This window comes from Carassius carassius, chromosome 48 (assembly GCF_963082965.1).
Source record: "Carassius carassius chromosome 48, fCarCar2.1, whole genome shotgun sequence".
In the NCBI taxonomy this organism is placed as follows: Eukaryota; Metazoa; Chordata; class Actinopteri; order Cypriniformes; family Cyprinidae; genus Carassius; species Carassius carassius.
Window position 1 is genome coordinate 20,173,551 of NC_081802.1, and position 22,383 is coordinate 20,195,933.

Consider the following 22,383-nt stretch of genomic DNA (forward strand, 5'->3'; position numbering starts at 1 on the left):
AAATATATATATATAATTTATGCTATTTGCCAAGACATTTTTTTAGATTAATATAGTCAAACTAAAACTGACAAAAAAAAAAAAAAAAACTATATAGACATTTAAAGATGAAACTAGTAAAAATGACAACACCAAAAAAAAAAATATATATTGCTCAAATTCAAATAAAAATGTCAAATATAAAAGGAAATTTTAAAATATTAATCAAACCACAAAAGTACATAAAATGATACTCTAGCTGGTAGAATCTCCTTTAATAGTTAACAGATCTCCCAGGATGCACCTCATGAAGCTATTCCTGAATGAGCGTCTGGGATCTAGACAAAGAGCTGCAGTTTAAAATCTCTGGTCACTACATAATTCAAATAGGGGCATTCATATACTTGATTGGTAGCATTTACAGAACACAGACAAACACACATTTTAGCTGCAACCAGCTTTAACCTCCAGCTTCACCATGTCAAGGTGTCAAACTGATGCGTCTATGCAGCTTGAGCACATGGCAGTAAAGGAGGAGCTGGACAAAGATTGTTCACGGATTGGCCTCGCAAAAGTGTGAGTCCCAAATATTTCCACATAGTGATGTAGACAAGACTCAATCGATACAACTTAAAATATGACAGATCTGCCACTGAACCGAGCCCCTCAGTATTCAGAGGGTGTTAAAGGACAATCCCACAACATCTGGATATACAGATATGCTTCCAGGTTCAAGTCTGGATACAAACCCAATAGCTCAAGGATGTACAAAACTATTTTGTTTTAAATTGATTAGTTGACAAAATGACAAAAAAAAAAAACGGATGAATTAAGCTGCAGAAAACCATGAATGACAAAAACAGCGGCTTCACAGCATAGAAAAAAAAATTACCCTCCAGGATCACTAGACCCACCCCAGTGTCGACACATTCATCCGTTCCTCCAGGTTTAACTTATGAGAGAGAGAGAGAGAGAGAGAGAGAGAGAGAGGCAGAGCGAGTCAGTAAGCAGAGACAGAATGAGAGAGAAAGGGTTAGAGGACGGATGAAGTTTTAAACCGTTGATCACGGTAGGTGATGACAGCTGCTCAACAACAAGGACATTCCTCAGCAACAAACTGAAGAGAGATCATATCTGGATCCTTTCCTACTTTTTTGTGAGTACATATAAAACGAGAGAAGCTGCAATCTGAAGAACGTTTAGTGAAGAAGCACTTGTTTCACTTGCTTAAAAGACGGGAAAAAATACAACAATAATATGGAATTAAGCTAATGCACAGAGGAAATCTTCAGGTTTGAGGTTAAGGTAAGCAAAAAATATATACTCAATTTTCATATTTATTTTCATCTGGGAATTTTTTTATTATTATTATTTAGAACCATTTTAAATTTAGAAAATGTATAGATAAAATGAAATTTGATGAAAAAAAAAGGAATTCTTTTTAGCTTATAATAGGGGAAAAAAAATCTTCAAACAGTGGTAAAGTTGGTAGGGGAAATTCAAGTCTACAGCACAAAGAGCTGAAAAAAAATGCAAAATTTAAGGTCAGTTCATGTTAATATTCAACAATAGTTTTAATATACACATTTTTGATTTTTCCTATATTTTATTCCTATATAGGCCTAGTTAATATTTCCAATCGAAAACACATTATACAACATTTGTCTATTGTGTGATATTCATTACAATGTTATGACAGAAGGAGCCATTTCAAAACGATAATGAAGTTATGAAACCCTAATTATCCTGAAAATAAAAACATTGTTTACGAAATCATCTGCTCCGACTGATTGAACTAGATAGGAACAAAAATGACTTCATATGGTCAACACTCACAGATCATTACTTCATTGCTTAATTACGAACATGGCCTGGAAGACATAACTAATCACAACGAAAAAATCTTATCAAATGTTGGCTAAAGAAATGGGATTTCCATTGTAATGTTTACATTTATTTATATATATTTGCAGGAGTGTCAAAGCACAGCGACAGAATAAAAATGGGCAATACCTCAGCTACCATGTGACCAATCCAAGCGCTGATTCAATCTGGAGACAATAATTTGGAAGGGAATTCTTTGGAAACTCTTTTGCTCAATTAATTGGATTCTTGCAAGCAAAAAAATGTGCATTACTTGAATTTGAATGTCCCACCACCTTCGGACCGGAGGAAGTCTGTGACAATGCTGGACGAGCCCACGGAAAAAACAAAAGCACAACTATCCAAAGCAGAATGGCTAGCAATAGCGTCTCGTCCATGCCGGAGCTCAACCAAACAGGGAGTGAGGAACGGGAATCCCTCCAGCCTGGAGAACAACTCCGTTGGGCCGCACTGCTCATTCTTCTGGTCATCATCCCCACCATTGGTGGAAACATCCTGGTCATTCTGGCAGTATCACTGGAGAGAAAACTGCAGAACGCCACTAACTTCTTCCTGATGTCTCTGGCTGTGGCCGATCTACTGGTGGGACTGCTAGTCATGCCCATCGCTCTGGTGACTGTGCTATTCCGTAAGTAACCTTAACATTGATTATAGAGGACTGTTTATTGTGAAATTTATATATATATATAAAAAAATGTCCTTATAACGTGTTTAGGTGGCAGCATCAGGGTTGAATGACAGTCCAATTTCTGACCCAGATGGAATCTGTAGAGTTTTTTTTTTAGTTGTATATCCTACATTGATTTTGAAATGCCTAAAAGTTTCTCAGAATTATTCACATTAAATGAAGTGATAAACACCATGTTTCATTTCCCTGCACTGACAGAATAAATACACACAGAAGTCAAGCACTCTTCAAAACATTTCTGGAGTAAACATGCCTCACAAGTTTCAAACTATACTACATCTGCCAAGCTACTACTATTGACGTTCTTATGCCAGCTTGGCTTTCAGTTCCAATGCCAAATACTCCAGTCGGTCCATTATTTCTCATTAAATCGATCTGATGACATTTATGGAACCTCCATTCGCTGCACCTTGTCTGTGCACATCACAGCTTTAGGTGAACTAGAACTTGTTTACTAGATCATAAATTGGCTCTTAAACAAGAAAGTTAAAGGAACAATACAGCAATAAAATGATGTTGTTATTTGCTCACCTTTACGTCAATGCAGTCCAAGCCTTGGAATGACATGAGAATGAATAAATGACTGCATTTTTAGGGTGAGCTATCCCTTTAACAGTGCTGGGTTGATTACTTACAAACTGTAGTCATTATCATAATTCATAATTCACAATTACTTTTGACCTAACTCATTTATCACATTGATTTAAATAACATGATCTTGTACCATACTGATATTAAAAACAAAAAGAAAGAAAATATATGAGGTTTACCAAACTGGGGTTCATGAAGGAACTGCAGGGTAAATAAAAATGAATGTCTTCAATATTTGATGTGACGTTGAAATGTTGAGAAAACTCTACTGAAAACACTTTAAAACTAAATAGCTATCTGACTAAAGTGTTACAATCTAATTACAAGTACTTCATTTTTGGAATCTGATAATGTAATCCAGATTAAATGTAATCATTTAACACCCAGCACTACCATTAAGTCCAGTCATTTGTCCTGGAAAATCTTTTAACAGATGCTATTCATCCAAAAGAATTGGTCAAACACTGTGTTTGAGAGGTTGGAATAAAACAGAACCCAATTGTAAAGATGGGAAGGGTGGGCTTTTTTTCATGGTTGTATTTGTTGAAAACCTCAAAGACAAAACTTTAAGTACCTGGATTAAAACCAAGCCTTGATGATGTGAAGAAACTAAGGAGTCCCCTAAGGACCACACAGATGGGAAAATGACAGGCAATGCTAGCAAATAGATTCTAAAGGTGTTCCACAGAAGGAGAACCATGTATGAATGCAGAAAGAGAAAGAAAGTTTTCGCCAAACAGCTGAAGCTTGCCAGACGTCATGAACACTGACAGGTAATTAAATCAAATTACCTTTGGAGGAAGGGGTACAATAATACAACATATGAGTGCCACAATTTATTGACCATAACAGCAGTAACTCTAGACGTGAATTCACAACATAATAACCTGCGATTAAATGTAATCATAAAAATAAGGCAACCTTTACCAACTGGAGTAATTCAAAGTTTTCAGTCCTGTGGAGGTAAGATGTGCTTGCTAAAACATTCAAACCAAACGTCCACCAACGACCACATCCACATCTGTGGACCAGGTGAAGACAGGCACTGAAGTTAAAGCCATGAAAAAGCAATGACTGATCACTGTGAAAGTCTACAGTGCTTGATAAAGAGTCGCAGCAAGGCTAAAAACAAAAGCCTACTATGGAGAGCACACCACAAACGTGTTTCTCTGGAACGAGATAAATATTTACATGAGGAAGTTGAGACTTGGGAGTGCAAACCTAAAGTGTGGTGGAGCAGAGTGTCTCTTTATTTTGCTTTCAAGAAGAAAGGCCACACTTACCTGTCAGTCTTTATGGAAACTTGGGCTGGACGACAGAGTTAATATGTTCACTTAGATTTTGTGGGTGAGGCATAAAATTAAGCAAGATCGTTTTTTTGTTATAATGTGCTATTCATTTCTCCATGAAGCTTTCTAAAGACAATATCAGATTAGACACAACTGAACTATTCCCTTGAGCTGTCACCCAAAACCTTTAATAGGAGGGTTTTGTGATTTTTATATATTAACGTGTTTACATGCATAATATTTTGGTAAAAATTGACTGTCAAACAAACCAAATGGCTATCACAGAATGAAGTAGTGTTGCACCTTATTGCGCATAAACAGCCAAGTATATTCAAAATCATGTCAAAATGCCATCTTGATGAGTAATCTTGTAAACAGTTGATTTATACTAATCATTGTCATATATAGGCGAATGTATAAGTGAATGTAAACAATTGAGAAACAAAACTTGTGTAACAGATATATCCGTACACATTAAAGACTAACAAATGTTATTTTAAAGTTAAATAGATTATTCCATTTCTGTGGTATTTCTGTACCTGATTATTACTGTTAAAACCTACCTGAAAAAAAAACACATTTAAGTTTTAGCTTATGGCATTTGTTTGTGCCATTGCTTGTCATTTATCTATTCTTATTTAATTACTGACTGTTTACATGTCTGTTTTAGTTTAAATAAATTAGTCAAATAACATCAACTAAAGGGGGAATTCCCCCCACCCCATTTTCCAAAACAAAATTCAGGCCCTGTGATCAACACCGCAAATTTGCATTGCAAAATGTTTTGGAAATCTTTCACCCTTACACGAAACTTCCAGTTGCATGGACAGAATTATTTTCAGATTCAACATTTATAATCTACTGAGCAACAAAGTCAGTTTGAATAAAATATTACTTTAAATGGTTAAAAGATTAAAGGTTCCTGTGATTGGGAAAAACTTTTCTAAAAAAAAATTCCCAAGCAAATACAGAATAGAGTCATCTAATGTACAGTATGTTATAGATGTGACTGTCATGCATTTTAGCTCCAAAATAACTGCAAAAACATGCTGGATTCAGAAAGCCCAGCTGGCAATAACGCAGCCCTCTCTGACGAGCTTCTATGAGGATCTGTTTAGTAAAGAGGGGTGATCTGACTAGTGGCAGTTTTCAACATCTGTTTACAGGCTCTCCAAACCATGGAGGTCCGCTCACACACACAAGCTTAGAGATACATGATAGTCCATGCAGACTTGTGTGAAATAGAAGCACCTAGTGTAAAACTGAGACCCAAAAAGTTTGTACCTGAAGTATTCAGATAAGCTTATTAAGAGTTTTGTGATGTATTTTATGGAAAAATGTACCACAGAGTTTATCAATTTTACTTGAGCATGAACAAAGAAAAACTGCAGAGATGAAAACAATGTGATCTCATTTAAAGGCTTTAAACAACAGCATCTCTAAGCACAATTGGATGAAGACCAACATGATTATCCACCATTTAATGTCTGTCACTAAAATAAACAGCGTCACTAAAGAGCTTGATGAATAGTCCAAAAGGGTCCAAGTGTTTAATCTTGTGAACCGTTTTTGTTAAACTCAAGCTTCTTTTACATAATAATGTTCAGAATCGCTTAATACAAGATGAGATGCAAAGGCTGGGATGAATTAAAAGGAATGCATTTATGTGCATGTCCAAACAAGACATCATAAACAAGAAAAACCAGTCTATAGCATTCAGGTTTAAAGTGAGCCTGATGTGTCAGTAGTGTTAATTTTGTCAGCTAATTTCATTTTAGTCTTTTTAGTCTTCGTTTTTATCATATTTAGTCAACCTTCCCCTATTTAGTTTTAGTCAAGATTTAGTCAACTATGTCTCAACATTTTAGTCTAGTTTTAGTCCAAGAAAACCTGAGGTATTTTAGTCTAGTTTTAGTCCAAGAAAACCTGAGGTATTTTAGTCTAGTTTTAGTCCAAGAAAACCTGAGGTATTTTAGTCTAGTTTTAGTCAATGAAGACTTTTCAGCAAAAAGATTATTATTAATTAACTGTACAGTATTAATTTTGGCAGCCATTTTTTATTTTGTCTTACTCTTACTCAATTGTACATTTTAGTTATAATATTTAGACAACCTTTGTTTTGTTTAGTCTAGTTTGAGTCAATGAAATGTGAGTATTTTAGTCAAGTTTTAGTCAATGAAAACTTAGGTCACATTTCCATCTTTCTGTATAGTGGTTTAAACTCATAAAAAATGTAAATAATAAAAATACATTATATTCGTAATAATTATCATTTGACAAATTTACTTTTGCATTTCGGATATTGCACTTTCACCAGTAGTGAAACCTTCAGACATTATGAAAACAGCTAAAACAAATGAAACATTATAACAATGAACATCCTAATTTCCAAATTGCAATAGCCTATTTCCCTATTAAAACAACCACAGTTGAGTAAGTGCATTTATTCAGCGATCACAATTGTAAAAAATACAGTTGAGATCTCATGACAGAACACAGACTGGCTGAATGACACTTTTCATTTACATTGCAAAACATTTCATTTACATTGCAGTATGCTTGCTGCAATAGACATGGTTTTCGATTAAACGGTTTTATTTCAGTTAAGCCGCAACAGCAGTTACGTCATCTGCCTACCGCAGCACTGCCCTCCACCACCGTTTAGAAATTTTTATAGTAACAAAAATAATTAAGGTAGTTCAGTTAGAGAACAGACACGTTTAAGAACTAAACGCTCAATTCAGCATGCCGAAACGAGCACGAACAACAATGGTTCCACAGTGTTTGCTGATTTTCAGTAATTTATTAGGCATATGCACTGTATTTTTATTCGTTTTGTAAATAACAGTTATATTATTTTGACATTGTTGTTGCTAGAATTGAATCAACGCTGAATTGCAGATAATTTGAAAGTGAAAGTAAAACTGCACACTGCGCTTTTTCAAGTTAGCCTATTAGAAAACCAAGAAATCAGAGGGAAAGAGGGGGAAAACAAAAACGAACAATAGCCGAATTGCAGTGATTCAGTTGCCGATTATTTGAAAGTGAAAGTAAAATACACACAGCACTTTTACAAGCCATTTGATGGGTTAAATGCAGAGCACGAATTCTGAGTATGGGTCACCATACTTGGCTGAATGTCACGTCACTTTCCCTTTTAACTGGTGGGAAAGTTTCCTCACCGCCACAAACCTAAGCTGAAGTTCTTCATGGGTGTCTAAAGAGGAGAAACGAGCAGTTGATACCAGTTTTGAATATTTAAGAGAACAGGTTCGTTTTTTTCTGGTAACATTGAATGGGCTACTAACTCTGATTAAAGCCATGCTAAGTTAGCATGCATGAAATAATGTTGTAAAGATGTCTTTAAAATGTGTGTCCAATCACAAAATGACAAAGGTCTCAGAGTTGTAATTTAATTTCAGACAGCCCCACTGATTAGTGCTTAATATTCTCTTCATATTTCAGACTCCAGATGGCCCCTAGCAGATTTCCTGTGCCCTATCTGGCTCTTTCTGGATGTCTTGTTCTCAACTGCCTCCATCATGCACCTGTGTGCCATCTCCCTCGACCGATACATTGCGATCAAGAAACCAATCCAGCACAGCCAGTTCAAGTCCAGAGCTAAAGCACTGGCTAAAATCGCACTGGTCTGGCTAATCTCTATAGGTATGTCACAATGATGGTAATTCTCCTGCAAGTGTCTGGAATAATCTTGAATCTTGTCCTTTACAAACAATTGCAAATTAATCCATATCCATATATATATATATATATATATATATTCACATCTACTATAAAAACAAAAGGAAATATTGCCTTTACAGATGCAGGGAATTTCCATTTTCAATTTTATAAACAAATCCCACAATTTCCTTCAAGATGATGAAGAGGCTTATACAGTTAAAAAAAAGGAACAAACTCAAATCTAGTGTTTTATTACCTACATTTAAAAAAATTGTAAAATTACTGCTTTAAAAAAATGTGGCAAAATCCAGTCCTTAAATGCCAAACCAATCAATGATCTCAACACTCATCTCTGGAAAAGTCACATACGCACAAATTTCATTTATCTCATGTCACTCACTGACCAGTGAGCTTCCGTTTATATAAGCAAAACGATTGACTTTTAATGATTGGGTTTTAGTCATATGTGGACGCTGGCTTGTTGGGGGTGGAACGAAAGTAAAGCCCTGTTACGGTTATAGATAGTTGATGTGACAGAACTCAAGTCCAAGATGTGTTATTGATGTTGTAACTGCTATTATTAGTAATGAATGGCAAATGCTACTCCAATTGTTATAACAAAAGAGATCCACAATATTGACAAAGACATCTTCTGCTGTTTATGGGGAAGTCATGGCCTAATGGTTAGAGAGTCGGACTCGCAATCTTAAGGTTGTGAGTTTGAGTCCCGGGCCGGCAGGAATTGTGGGTGGGGGGAGTGCATGTACAGTACTCACAATACCACGACTTAGGTGCCCTTGAGCAAGGCACTGAACCCCCAACTGCTCCCCGGGCGCCGCTGCATAAATGGCTGCCCAGTGCTCCGGGTGTGTGCTCACAGTGTGTGTGTGTGTGTTCACTGCTCTGTGTGTGTGCACTTCGGATGGGTTAAATGCAGAGCATGAATTCTGAGTATGGGTCACCATACTTGGCTGAATGTCACATCACTTAATTGGATTTCTTATGTGAACACCTCTTAAGAACCTAATCGGGATCAGATGAACCCCAGATAAGCTGAACGGTTAAGGGGCTTCTGCAGAACAAATCAGTCTGGCAATCCACCAACCAGAAGCATTCCTTAAAAAAAATAACTGCCAAAAGCACAAAAAGTACATTTACACAAAGGAGATGCCTGACTATGCAATAACCTAGTCCATTGGTAACCAAAGTGTTCCCGGACATTCAGCTTCCTGGAGAGTTTAACTCCCAACGAGACCAGCTCATTTAGATCTAAGTCCAGGCCCAGACCAGAAGGAAGTTGAGTGAGAGTGAATACAAGAGACTTGAAGCGGGCCTGAATAATTCTGTGTGTGTAAATGCTATACTTTGGGATTAAGCATGGGACGATAACTGGTTTTAAGGTATACCACGGTTTGGAAAAATCACTGTTTCAAAATCACAATAATTTATAGGGGGTATGCACAGCTTTTTTTACATGTCTTCAAAGACAAAAAGTGCAGGACTTCCTCAGTTTGTGTGCAGCTAAGAGCGTAAAGAGTCACACAACGACTCCTCCAGTTGGTGTGAGCAGTCAGAGTCACCTGTGTGCAGGATGACGGCCGAAGGAGGTGAATCCCTGGAACTTTTTCCCCCATCGAAGAAGATTAAGTCTGTTATATGGGAATTTTTCAGGATAACATAGAATAACCATGTTCCATACAGATGACATTTTAGACCAATTCACCAAATAAATACTTTCTGGGTCGAATGTAAACTATATATAGCAGTCTCATCTTAATTTCTCCCTCTTTAACCCCCGACCAAGACAGAGACCGACCCGCCATTTGTTTCAGTGTTGAAATAAATAGTTTTTGGCTTGCTACCAAAGCAGATAACACGGCTAATTAACTAGCTAACATCAACTAGTTTCCTCCCTCACGTTACTTCACAGAGCGAGGAATAGCAGTCTAAAGTACTATGTTTCTGCGGTTTGGTACAAAATTTTTATTTAGCTGGTATTGCATCTATACTTTTAAGCGTCCTGCCATTGTTTAAATTTGTTCAAAATCACAACATTTAAAAAACAAATCAACTGCTGGTTCTCAGGTGTCTTTGCCACTGTTTGTCTGTGAGCACACTTCCTCGTACCTTATCGCTCTAAACTTAATCCAGGAAAGATGAGCATTCCTGCATAAGAACTTGGACCGAAAGAGGAATGTGTAGAAAGTGAGCATGTCTCCAAAAAACCAAAAAATGTGCGTTTTATTTTTTTATTACAGAAATTATGTTTTGATTTATATTTTTGTTTATTGAGCTGCAGGTTTAGGCTTACTTAAGTGACTCCACTTAATTTAATTAAGAAGAATTTAATTATTTATTAAAATTATTTAGTGGAGTTGAGTTGTTTTTAACCCAGATGTTTAAAATGAACATTTTAGAGCTGTAATCACAATCAATACCATTTGTATCTAAGTTTATCATACTGTCAGACTATCATAATACTGACCCATGCCTATTTGGGATACATGAAATCTGGTCTTGATTAATACAATACTGACTCCAAATTGCTCCAACTGCCTTGACATTTCAAGTTATCCTGTTAATCATGTTTAGCAGGTTTAAGGTGCACTTAATTGGAGCTGAAGCTACACTTTAAAAATGTGGCTCTCTCGAAGCAAGATTAAACATGCCTGAAGTAAATTTTAATTGGCTTGAACATTTCAATGTTTGATTTCAACCTTATTCCTTGATCAATTTAACAACTGGTCTTTGTCCGTCAGGTATTGCAATACCTATTCCAATCAAAGGGCTACAAGTCTTCGACCATCCAAATAACATCACCTTCAACAACAACCACACCTGTCAGTTGTCAAGAGAAGGATTTGGGGACTTCAAGGTGTATGGGTCTTTGACAGCTTTCTTTATACCGCTTACAATTATGATGATTATCTACTTCCTGACAATCCAAGTACTGCGCAAAAAGGCCTATCTTTTGAGATGGAGAGCTACAAGGACCAGCATTTCCACCATCTTCCACCAGCCGGTTCTCTCTTCACCTGTGAAAGGGGCCACTGCAAATGGATTTAAAAGGGACCGAACACTGCGTCCCATCACAAGGGATGATATCCCTCTCCGTAGGATGTCCACCATAGGAAAGAGGTCCATGCAAAACTTGACCAATGAACAAAGGGCGTCAAAGGTTCTGGGGATTGTATTCATGTTGTTTGTTGTGATGTGGTGTCCTTTCTTCATTACCAATGTGACTTCTGTACTCTGTCAAGGGTGCAACAGTAATCTAGTGGAACGACTGTTGGATATCTTTCAATGGGTGGGCTACGTTTCATCAGGAATCAACCCCCTGGTTTATACACTGTTCAACGGGACGTTCAGGCAGGCCTTTAGGCGCTACATCACATGTAACTACAGACATATAGAGACTCCGAAAATGCAACGGAGAAGCAAAATTACTTTTCGGTCATCGATGACCGAAAACTCAAAGCGGTTTATGAAACACAGTATGAAGAATGGAGTCAGCCCTGTAAGTTATCAGAGCCCTCTCCTCTCGAGTCGTCCAACGAACCTTCAGACCTCTGCAAACATCACATTGAACATCTTGCTCCTGTCAGACAATGAAGACTGCAAACCTGAAGATCACGTAAGCCACGTGTAGTGTATCTGACACACTTCGGATAAGAAGCCAAGTTAGAGATGTGCCAGTCTTTCAGTGCCAAAAGCCCATGTTTAGATGTAGTCTAAAAGGAGTTCAGAAGGACTGCATAAAATGTTCATAGCCGCCAATGTAATGCTCCATCTTAAAGCCTTGGATTGGCAGATAGAACGGCACATAAGCTGAATGTCTGGAGGAACCCCCAAAAGACAAAAACAAATTGCTTTGGGGAGTGAAAGTAATGGCCAACCTAATAATTGGCAATACTGTGAAAAAAAAAAAAAAAAAAAAAAAAGTACTTAGAGAGGACTGTTTTTACACATCCCAAAGTTAGTAGACTGGGTCTACAATGTGAAGCCAAAATAAGACACCTTGTCAAGATAAGCACATGTCTCAAATAAATCGCACCTCCACTTACCTTCTGTATACAAGAAAATTAATAAATGCTTTACTAAATTATTGCTTTTTTTAACATCTGTAGATGGATCAAAGGTGATTTTATACAATGAAGAACAACTCTTTGTAGATACTGACATTTTTCAAGATTTTTTTCTGAACTTCTGCTGAATAAACTTTATTTTCCAGATAAAATAGCTAAGAAGTGTTAATTCTGGTGAATGCTTACAGTTCATGATGGCAACATGTGTCAATGATGCTACTTTTTAGTTGTGAAAGATGCATTTCGTACGAAGAAAAACCTTATGTGTTTTATTGTATGTTCTTATAGTGAAAAATTCCATTCGCATTTATAGAGTGATAAATCAACACCCATAAAAAAGGGAGGTGTGCAGTTGTGATACGCATGTGCAGCAGGGATAGGGGGCCTGTGGGACAGACGACAGAAACCTGTTGAATTGTTGCAGCTCTGTACACTCTCTAAACACTGGAAGGATTTATATAGATTTCTTTTAACTGACAATTGATCATGGGAATATCGCATGGCCTTTTTAGGGCTTAAAATAGTTCTACTGAGGGGGAACTTACTGCCGGCAAAATAATAATAAAAAAAGAGAAGCATATGGGACAACACAACATGTTTTACCCTTGCAGGCAGGATGTTTAAAGGTGCAAGCTGTTCTTGATTGAGATCTGTGGTTGGGTCTATGATTACACTCTACTACTTCAAAGTATTTTTGTCCTGAAACTGGTGATTTTTAAGGTCAACAAATGTTGCAATTTAGATAGATCCATGATCAGTGCTGGCTATTTTGAGATTTACTCAACACCCAGATGTTTTGAACTCAAGAATGCATATTGTGAGTGTGTGATGGACATGAATCTAAACCAGATTAGGGTCTGGTTTTGAAAATATGCATTTTTAGGTTTGCCAAGATGCATAAAGGTAAATAGAATGACAAAGGGGAGTAAATAATAACTATTTTCTGGTTGAACTGTTGCATAAGGGAATATGACAGAAATCTCCATTACCTCTGTTGACATTTAAACCTGAGCTATGGGTGGAATCTCGTCTGTGTATACATTAAGGGCTGTTTAATCGGGGCTACTGGCAAGCAATCTCAGAGCGGCTCATCCCAATGAGGTCTGTTTATAAATGAAGCGCTGATGAGAAAGAGACAGGTGAGGACTGACAGTGCCATACCTGAACAAGATTAATCCAATGGACTCGACGGCAGCCCTACGAACATCATCGTTCACGTCACTTACCTGACAGGAGGAAAGACGAGAAATCAGAGCTATAGAAATCAGAGCTAACAGAATAAGTTATTTATTAGAAGTTAAAACAGTATTCCAAAGATGCAGCATTTAGTTTAGAACATTTTACTGGGGAATTAAAAAAACCCTTCTTTGGAATACTGTTTTAACTTCTAATAAATAGGATCTCCCACAAATCCACAATATCCATCCTGTTAGCCTTTTAGTCTTTATGCAAGCCAGCTCTACATCCCTCATTGAGCAGTAGCTAACTTTAACTCTGTTTGGCATGCAGGTTATGTTCTTGCTGTTGTATAAATACATTAAACTGCCTGAGCTTTACCAGAGCGTAACTCTGAAATACTGAGATTACAATAAAACCTACAGCAGAACAGGAAACAAGAAGAACACTGCAAGCTCTTCTGCTGCACGTACAAAAGCACTTATGGAAATGTCGCCACCTGCAGGAAATGCAGGACAGATGCCCTTCTCAGCACAAAAATAGATCTCAAAAAGCAAAAAAAGAAGGAAATCTACATGATGTATAATTTTTTAGTTTTTTCCTTCTTTTTTTTTTTACAAAATTATTTAAATCTAATTATTTATCACAAGATTATGGCCTTTTTTTTTCAGAATTCTAAAAATACTGACCTAATGTTTATTTATAATGTTTAATGATATCTAATCTAACAAAGCCCACACTATACACTTTGGAATGAAATTCCTGATTTTTCAATGATACTCTGCTGCCCTGACAAAGATGTTAGTAAAAAGTTATTAAACAATTATATTACACTATATTATATATATGTGTCTTCTCCTGATTTTAAAACACTTTCCCCCCTTTTTTATAATGTTTTTTTTTTAAATAACTACATGAAACATTACAAACCCTTTTTTTCTTTCTTGTAATTGAGGAATGACCCTGATATGTGTTTGCATCTGATAATACTTCTTGTTTGTAATATTTGTAAATGTAAGACTCACAGCCACGTGCAGCAGTCGTCGGATGGCTTTGTTGTTCCCAGAGCCGCAGTAGGCCATGGCCACGGTGTACATCCCCGAGCGGCGCAGGATGGGGTCCTGTCGGGACAGTGACATAAAACAGTCTGCGACCTCAAACACAGCAAGCCACGCACGCAGTTCATGTATTCACAGAATAAACAGAGCCTCCTGGAAACAGTTAAGACCGCTAAGAATTTATTGCCTGATAGAGACACAATTAGCATCATTTAAAATAACCTAAAAATAGTATGAAATATTACCATTTCATGAAAAAGGATGCAATTAATGGCAATAATAAAAATGAATTGGAGCTGAAATATTTGTAAAAAAAAAATATATATATATATATATAAACTCAGTGCTCACCTTATCTCTACATAGACTGTCAATTAGAGCATCGGCCTCTTCCATGCGTCCATACATCACCATTGCGATGCCGACAGCCAGTCCACGCAGGATCTTCTCATGCTGGGTCTCCTGAGCGTAGCCCACCATGTCCTCAATGGCCTGAGCCGACTTTGAGCCCAACATCACCAGCCCCAGAGCAAGACCAGACGCCTCTCCTGTGACAACACCAATTAACACGATGACAGCGAGCCGAACCTACATTACAGACTGAATGTTGCCCATTAAAACCCGATTGCCATGATGATAAAGTGTTTCGGGTGGCTGCCCAGAACTCAACCAACAAAAACAGTACTTGCGTGCCTTCATGAAAACTACTGATGAAGATTAACTATAAGATGTTGAACATGCCTGTTACTGCGTCATCTTGATAGAGGTTTGATTTGAGCAGATCGTAGACGTCCTGGCGAGCAGTGCCCAGGGCAGCTAACCCAAGACCCAGAGCGCCACCATGACGAACAATCTGGAGGAAGAAACAAGCTATTCCTGTTTTTTGAAGTTGCAGTGCTGCAAAACTTTATTTGTATTAGATCATGCACGTACGTCATTACTGGCATTCTTGAGCTGGCTCAGAAGGTAGTCAATGATGTCCCCTCCGTGATTAGCATGGATCAGCCCGAGAGCGTACAGCCCTCCTCCTTCCTGATAGGCTGATCCTGGTGAGGTGTCTTTGGGCAGGTAAGTCGCCATTAACTGTAGTGCCTCTTTTTCATGGCCCTGGACACAAATGCAAGTACATTTATCAAATGAAAAGAAAAAGGTAAAGACATTACAAATTTCAGTCACTTTCCACAAGCATTACAAAATATGACCTCCCTGCTACGCTGGACTATTACCTTTTTTTTTGTAATGGCAGAAAGTCATAAAAACAATAAACTGAACCGAATCAATTCAAAACACCAAAACTGCAACGTTTAATTTAAATCTCTGGACAGACAAAAAAACAAACAAACAAAAAAACACTATTTGATTAAATAAATAAATATAAAACGATAAATATTTTTAATAGTTCTCACTACAAACATCTAAAACATATATCTAAATACATGTAACACAAACTAACAAAAAACATCTTAATCTAAAACTTAACAAAATAACAAACATTTTAAACAAAAAAGCAAACTAAAGCAAACCAATCTCTTATCTTAAAATCAAAAAAGGAAACAAACAAGCAAACAAACACTTAAAAAGCACAAAAAACAAACAAACTTAAAACTAAAGCAAACAAACACCCTAAAAGTGAACAAATGCAAGCAAACATCTAAGACAAACAAACATCCTAAAAACCAACATCTAAAGCAAAATAAGCACACAAACATGTAAAACAAAAACATCTACAACAAACACCCGACTGTTTTTGCTGAACGTGCCTTGAGCATACATGATGATGCTAACCTTGTGAATGACGCCTAGACTGGCTGTTGCTGTGAATTTGGCCCAGTTAGTTGCTCTTGCCAGCCACTCCAAATTCTCTCTGTAAAATAAAATGACTATTATCATAATCTGTTTTCTTGTTATCAGTATCAAGAGGCCTCATTTCCATTAGCGAGACGAAGCATGGGAATGTGTTTTACCGTAGAAACTGGTCACTTGTTGTTCCCGTGTGCATGAATGAGTTTGCTATGACCGTCGCTGTGTGACACACCGAATTTCGCACCGCATCCTGAAATGAGTTGGGAATATATATACACTTAGCTTATCTTAGCTTGAAGTGAAGAATAGCTACGTCTGGGATGGGATTCATATTAAATTAAACTTATGCCGATATCAAAGATCATTAGACTCTTAAACCAGTCCAAGAGCTGGTTTCTCACCTTTGTGTTTTTGAGGATCATCAGGTCTGTGTTGTTGTTTCGAATGAGGAACTGAAGGTGCAGCTCGATGGCCATTTCACCACTTAGTATTTTGATCATTTTGGAGTTCTGGTCTTTTGGCTCACTCTTCTAATTTAAGAAAAATAATTATTAAAGGTGTTTCTACAAGCATGATATATCTGATGAGCTAAATGTGTTGAAGTGACGACTCACCACATCAGCATCCTTTCCAGCAGGAGAACTGCCCGCTTTATCCTCCGTCTCCATCACATCACTGAAACAATACCAACACATCTTATCTGTGGTCCAAATCATCTTATTAAAGCTTCTGTTATTTCAACGGTTTGGTTTAAACATCCCTCGAGGATGTGATTTACAGTGAAGGGATTTCACAGTAACTAAACTAAACTAAGCTTATTTTTAGGATCATTATGTTTTTTTGACACGTCAAAATTGCATCACACAGACTCACAGATATAATATTTTCTAAAGTGATTTATCAGTTATTGTCTCATACACGAGTGGTGCACCAATGTGGAAGCAGTAACATGTGTACCTGTCTCTCTCTTGGGCGGGCACAGTGCCGGTGTTGGTGGACCCGGGCACGGCGGGGATGGGTGTGCCCACGGTCCGCAGGTTCTGGATGACAGAGGACAGGAACTGCTGGCTGGCGCTCTCATACAGGTCAAAGCAGATCTGATAGGCCATCAGGAGGTTATCATCTTTCACAAGCTTCTCCAATATATCGCTCACAGCTTGGGGGTCGTCCAGGAAAATCAGACACTAAGAGGGAAAACAACAGTGTCAGAGAGGAATCCCTGAACGCAGAGCAGGATAAAGATCAGTGGGCTCAGGACAGCTCACCTGGCAAACGCTAATGAAGTCAGGCTTCTCCAGGTTCATGTACAGCTTGACCAGAACTCGGAGAACGTCGTTACGAAACTTCTTGTTCTGCATGAGGGACATGCAGATCTTCAGGCTGTACGCCAGCAAACCAGCAATGTCCTTCTGTGGGAAATCAACCAAAATCTGGAAACTGGTCCTGAAACCACTTAGGTCATGACATCACAGCTCATTAACATACGACTTCACACATATACACACACAAAACTTCATCAAAAGTTAGTTAACATCCGATTATTAATATTCGATTTCAGGCTGTGCAGATTAATAGCATACAGATTCCAGGATGGTTTTCTCGAAGATGTCCAGGCGTCGGGTCTCCAGCGCGATGCCGATGGCTTGTTTGAACATGTGATCGCCCAAGCAGCGCTGGAACATCTTGTTGACGATTCCCTCCAGACGAGGATCGATGCTTTTCTTCTCCTCATCCTCTGGCAGCTCGGCGTTCTCCACGCGCAGTTTGGTGTAGTGATCGATACACTTGGCTGATGAACAAGAGGATAACACAATGAAAAAGTCTCTTCTGATCACCAGAGCTGCGGTTACTTGATAAAAAAAAAGTACATTATTTAAAACAGCTGTTTTCTGTGTGAAGAGCTGTTAAAATGTAATGTTTTTCTGTGATGATAAAGCTGTATTTTCAGCATCATTCCTCCAGTCTTCAGTGTCACATGATCTTCAGAAATCATTATAATATACTTGATTTTCTGCTTAAGAAACATTTCTGATTATTATCAATGTTGAAAACAGCTGCTTAATATTTTTCTCAAGCTTCTTTAATGACTATAAACTTCAAAAGCATAGCATTTCTTTGAAATGTAAATCTTTTGCAACATTATAAATGTCTTAACTGTCAAATTTACTATCAATTTGCTGTATGAAAGTCCTAATTTCTTACAAATAAATTTCAGAGAGCGCTAATCACTTACCAATAATGGTCTCCACGTATTCTGAATTGTCACTGACGTTGAAGAGATCTCCAGCACCGAGTGCGTAGTTTAAAGACTCGTCAAAAGCACCGAGGTGGTAAAAGACTTTAGAGGCCACCAATGCAGCAAACGCTCTGCTGCGAAACGTCTCGTCCTCGTACAGGACCTCGCTGACAGACAGAGACAGAGATCAGCCGAAATATCCAAACGCTCATAAGAAACCTTTCAGAAACTGTTAATCACTTTTACACTACAGTAGTACTACTGTCACGGCAATATTTCTTCATTAAAAATGATATATGAATATTTATATAAAAAGCACTAAATAAATTTAAATAGAATGAAAAATTACATAAATATAATTGTTTTGAATAATTTATTATTATAATTATTAATGACTCATTTTCACCGTTGACTAATTTTGCAGAACATTTAGACTGTTAAGTTCCGTGCGCAGATGCAGCAGATTTGTCACAGGATGGTGATATGACAGCTGCGTCAGACTATATATGAGCTGTTTTAAATACAGTATTTTTTTATTTAACGTTAGTTTATCAGTATGTTTAAAGTATATTTTTCGATTATTGGTGATTTCATAGGCTCTCTCTCGCGCACCTGCGCAGTTTAAAACACCAGAACAAAGAGTCTCTCTCTTGCTCCACCCATGCACGATAATATCATGTATCGTCGATCTCACGGGCTGACGATATGACGAGCTGAAAAATGACCATATCGCCCAACACTAGTTTAAATAATAAAAAATGAGAAAATCACTAAAGAAATGTATTCCTAATCTCACTATTACTATTATACTGTACGATAAAAAGGAGTACTTGATAATAATTTAGCTTACAGAACTGCTGTAAAACTACAATATTACAACCATGTTATTTTTTTCATCCAGTTCACATGGGCTTCACGATTAATACTAATAACAATAATAATAATAATAATAATATGGCAAGAGAGAGAGAGAGAGAGAGAGAGAGAAAACAATCCTGCTTAACATTTAGATGAGTTCGTGGCCATTTTTGGCTGCAATTCTCTTCTAAACCATTCAATCAAAGCTCCTTACATTTTGTCTACAGACTCTGAAATCTCAGCCCAGAAGTCATTGACAATGGCGTTCAGTTTCTGCAGAGCAAACTCCTGTAAAAGAGGAAGAGAAGCGGGTCAGTAAGCGCCTCAGTACAACCAGCTCTGTATCTGAGTGAACTGCTGCTGTACCTTGAGCTGAGGCTCATCTTCATCCAGGAGGGAAATCACACCAGCTGCAGAACAGACAAACACCATCAGTGCCTTTTCCTGAGCCTGTCTATCTGTCAATCACATCAGTCCATCATCTATCTATCTATCTGTCCGCCTGTCTGTCTGTCTATCAGCCTGTCTATCTGTCTATCAGTCCATCAGCTAATGTCTACAGACAGTGACATTATAACCTCACACACGTCTTTGATTTACAAATAACACGCGTGGACATATATATAGAGCAAAGACAATACTGAGAAACATAACTAATGTTTTAATATATCACGCTAATGTCTTACTGTCGGTTGCTGATGTAAACAAACCACTCAAAGTCATGAGAAACGACATTAGCAAATAATTACACTTATTATCACGCATTTAGGCGCTAAAGTAGCACATACGGCGTAATTACAAGAGTAAGTTTATTAGCATCAAGCACAAATAAAGTGGTAAAGCTTATGAGACTCGTGCGTCTCGTTAGCCGCTAGCTGTGTGACTCAGCTAAATCAAACGCACTCTTTGTCATTCAGTCGCATGCTCTCACCGGCTGAAGTGATCATATCTGTTCGTGACGGTCACCGGATCTCCTCCAGCACACTGATTTAAACACACAAACAGTCAGAAGAAGAAGAAGGTCTATTTCACTCTCAATGAAGCAGCGAGAGAACGAGCATCAAGCTCTGTTACACAGCACCAGCGGCACAACACATCTGACACTGAGCGCTGCTGCAGGGCGCGCTGAACACTGCGCCTGAAATATGATCTGGCGTTTAATAAAGAGTCACACACCGCCGAATGCATGGACGTGGCAGTTAGCAATACGACTATTTTAATGGGCAATATCAGTTATTTTCAAATGAATATATGGCTAGGGCAAAAATAAAAAATAAATGTTTTCAGACAGGCTTTGACGCGGTCAACCCTCCAGCGGCTCTTCTTCTGTGCTCTTCAAGAATGAGCCTCTGAAGCTGTGCTTGATCGAGCCGCCCGGTGGCGCAAGATGGAACTAATCTTTCTTTCTTTCTTTCTTTCTTTCTTTCTTTCTTTCTTTCTTTCTTTCTTTCTTTCTTTCTTTGATATGAAAAATAAATAAGTAAATGAATAAATGTACGAATAAGCCTAATGTAAACTCTTCCGTTTTCATTTATTCAACAATTGATATATATATATATATATATATATATATATATATATATATATATATATATATATATATATATATATATATATATATATATATATATATATATATATATATCAACTGTGCTTGTAGTACAAAATACCTGATTTATTGGCCAGTTAATGGAACAATTAGTTTATTTTATTTAAATAAATACCAATTGATACACTGGGCAATCACAGTGTTTAGCAATTGTCACATTAGATTATTTAATACTAATAAACTCTGTATCGTTAGTAGTGATATATCCTTCTGAGCTATTAAAAATGCATCATGAATAATGCTCGTGCTTCATTTCTCATTTCCCTATACTCCTCTTATGATCAGCGGGACCCCTGTGGAGAGGGTGAGCAGCTTCAAGGACATTGGTGTAAACATCTCCGAGGCCCTGACCTGGACTACTCACATTCAAACACAGGTTAATAAAGCCAGGCAAAGACTGTACCTTCTGCGACAGCTGAGGAAATTCAGGGTCTCACCATCAATCCTGAAAACTTTCTATTCTGGGGCTATAGAAAGTGTATTGACTCAGTGTATCTCAGTGTAGTATGGGAATAGATCCAGTCAAGACTGCAAACCCCCGCTGAGAGTTATGCGCTTAGGTGAGCGCATCTCAGGGTCTGCTCTCCCCTCTCTGCAGGACATCTACGTCAAACGCTGCAGAAGCAGAGCTGTTAAAATCATCAAGGACTCCATCCACACCAGTAACCATCTTTTCACTTCCGTAGCCTGATGGCAAAAACTGAGAGACTTAGGAGGAGTTTCTTCCCCCAGGCCATCAACTCAGCCTATTAACATCCACTTTTCTCCACTTAATATTCATTTAATTAATAAGATATTCATCATTCTCTACCTCACATTGACATACTGACAGTTTCACAACCAGTGTTGCCAGATTGGGTGGGTTCCCGTCCAATTGGGCTCCTTTCGGTCACATCCGACCGGAAAAAAATGCATTGGGCGGGTCTTTAAAATTTGGGCTGGTTTTTGATGCAACAGGTGGGTTTTTATTTTTGACTATAAACAGTATTCTTTATTATTTTTTTAATGAAAACTTACTATAAAATAAATTATATAATGTAGGATGATGTTTAAATTAGGTATGGTTCAGGTTAGCCAATAAGGTTCAGGGGAATCCTGTCCAATCAGACTTCAAGCTTGATTGGCGGGTTGTTGTAGGCTAATTCGTTCTATCGTCAAAACTGTATTGTCATCATCAGTGATCATCATTCATCATCATCATCATCATGCCAAAGTGGGGTAAATATAAAAATCAGTAATAGCTGATATAGTGTCTAGTGACGATTCAGTGTATCATTCAGTCATTATTTTATTTAGAATTAAAAGAAGGAAAAAACGAGAATTCATGTTGATTCGTCCAGTGGTCTATAAGTTAAATAATAATAAGAATTTTAATAATGATGATATAAAAAAAATAATTAGTTGGTAATTAAGCACAAATTTGTAAGTAGCCTACTAATACAA

General features: G+C 37.5%; 2 protein-coding genes across 2 annotated transcripts in view; one reads left to right on the forward strand and one right to left on the reverse strand.

The window, feature by feature from the left end:
• The window catches only part of LOC132131078 (26S proteasome non-ATPase regulatory subunit 1-like), a 37,621-nt gene extending 17,172 nt beyond the window's left edge, over positions 1-20,449 (reverse strand). The window contains exons 1-16 of the mRNA XM_059543003.1: positions 20,263-20,449; positions 19,698-19,741; positions 19,546-19,619; positions 18,471-18,640; positions 17,818-18,026; positions 17,503-17,646; positions 17,195-17,421; positions 16,852-16,912; positions 16,639-16,767; positions 16,399-16,487; positions 16,220-16,298; positions 15,368-15,541; positions 15,176-15,287; positions 14,786-14,982; positions 14,402-14,497; positions 13,362-13,426 (exon numbers count right to left, since the gene is read on the reverse strand). Of these exons, the coding sequence (XP_059398986.1) occupies positions 13,362-13,426; positions 14,402-14,497; positions 14,786-14,982; positions 15,176-15,287; positions 15,368-15,541; positions 16,220-16,298; positions 16,399-16,487; positions 16,639-16,767; positions 16,852-16,912; positions 17,195-17,421; positions 17,503-17,646; positions 17,818-18,026; positions 18,471-18,640; positions 19,546-19,619; positions 19,698-19,741; positions 20,263-20,278 (1,886 nt within the window). The 5' untranslated portion in view covers positions 20,279-20,449. The remainder of the gene's footprint in view (positions 1-13,361; positions 13,427-14,401; positions 14,498-14,785; positions 14,983-15,175; positions 15,288-15,367; positions 15,542-16,219; positions 16,299-16,398; positions 16,488-16,638; positions 16,768-16,851; positions 16,913-17,194; positions 17,422-17,502; positions 17,647-17,817; positions 18,027-18,470; positions 18,641-19,545; positions 19,620-19,697; positions 19,742-20,262) is intronic.
• LOC132131420 (5-hydroxytryptamine receptor 2B-like) lies at positions 1,133-12,303 on the forward strand. Its single transcript, XM_059543434.1, has 4 exons — positions 1,133-1,284; positions 1,953-2,491; positions 7,897-8,097; positions 10,875-12,303. The coding sequence occupies exons 2-4, from the start codon at positions 2,215-2,217 to the stop codon at positions 11,762-11,764; spliced, it is 1,368 nt and encodes a 455-aa protein (XP_059399417.1). The 5' UTR covers positions 1,133-1,284; positions 1,953-2,214; the 3' UTR covers positions 11,765-12,303.
• Positions 20,450-22,383: the final 1,934 nt, after the last annotated feature.

What these genes read in the sequence shown, in the direction of transcription:
- LOC132131420 (XM_059543434.1), top strand. Translation starts at nt 2,215, where the DNA reads ATGGCTAGCAATAGCGTCTCGTCCATGCCGGAGCTCAACCAAACAGGG. An exon ending in TCTGGTGACTGTGCTATTCC is followed by an intron (nt 2,492 to 7,896) that starts GTAAGTAACCTT and finishes TTCATATTTCAG; the next exon opens with ACTCCAGATGGCCCCTAGCA. An exon ending in GGTCTGGCTAATCTCTATAG is followed by an intron (nt 8,098 to 10,874) that starts GTATGTCACAAT and finishes TTTGTCCGTCAG; the next exon opens with GTATTGCAATACCTATTCCA.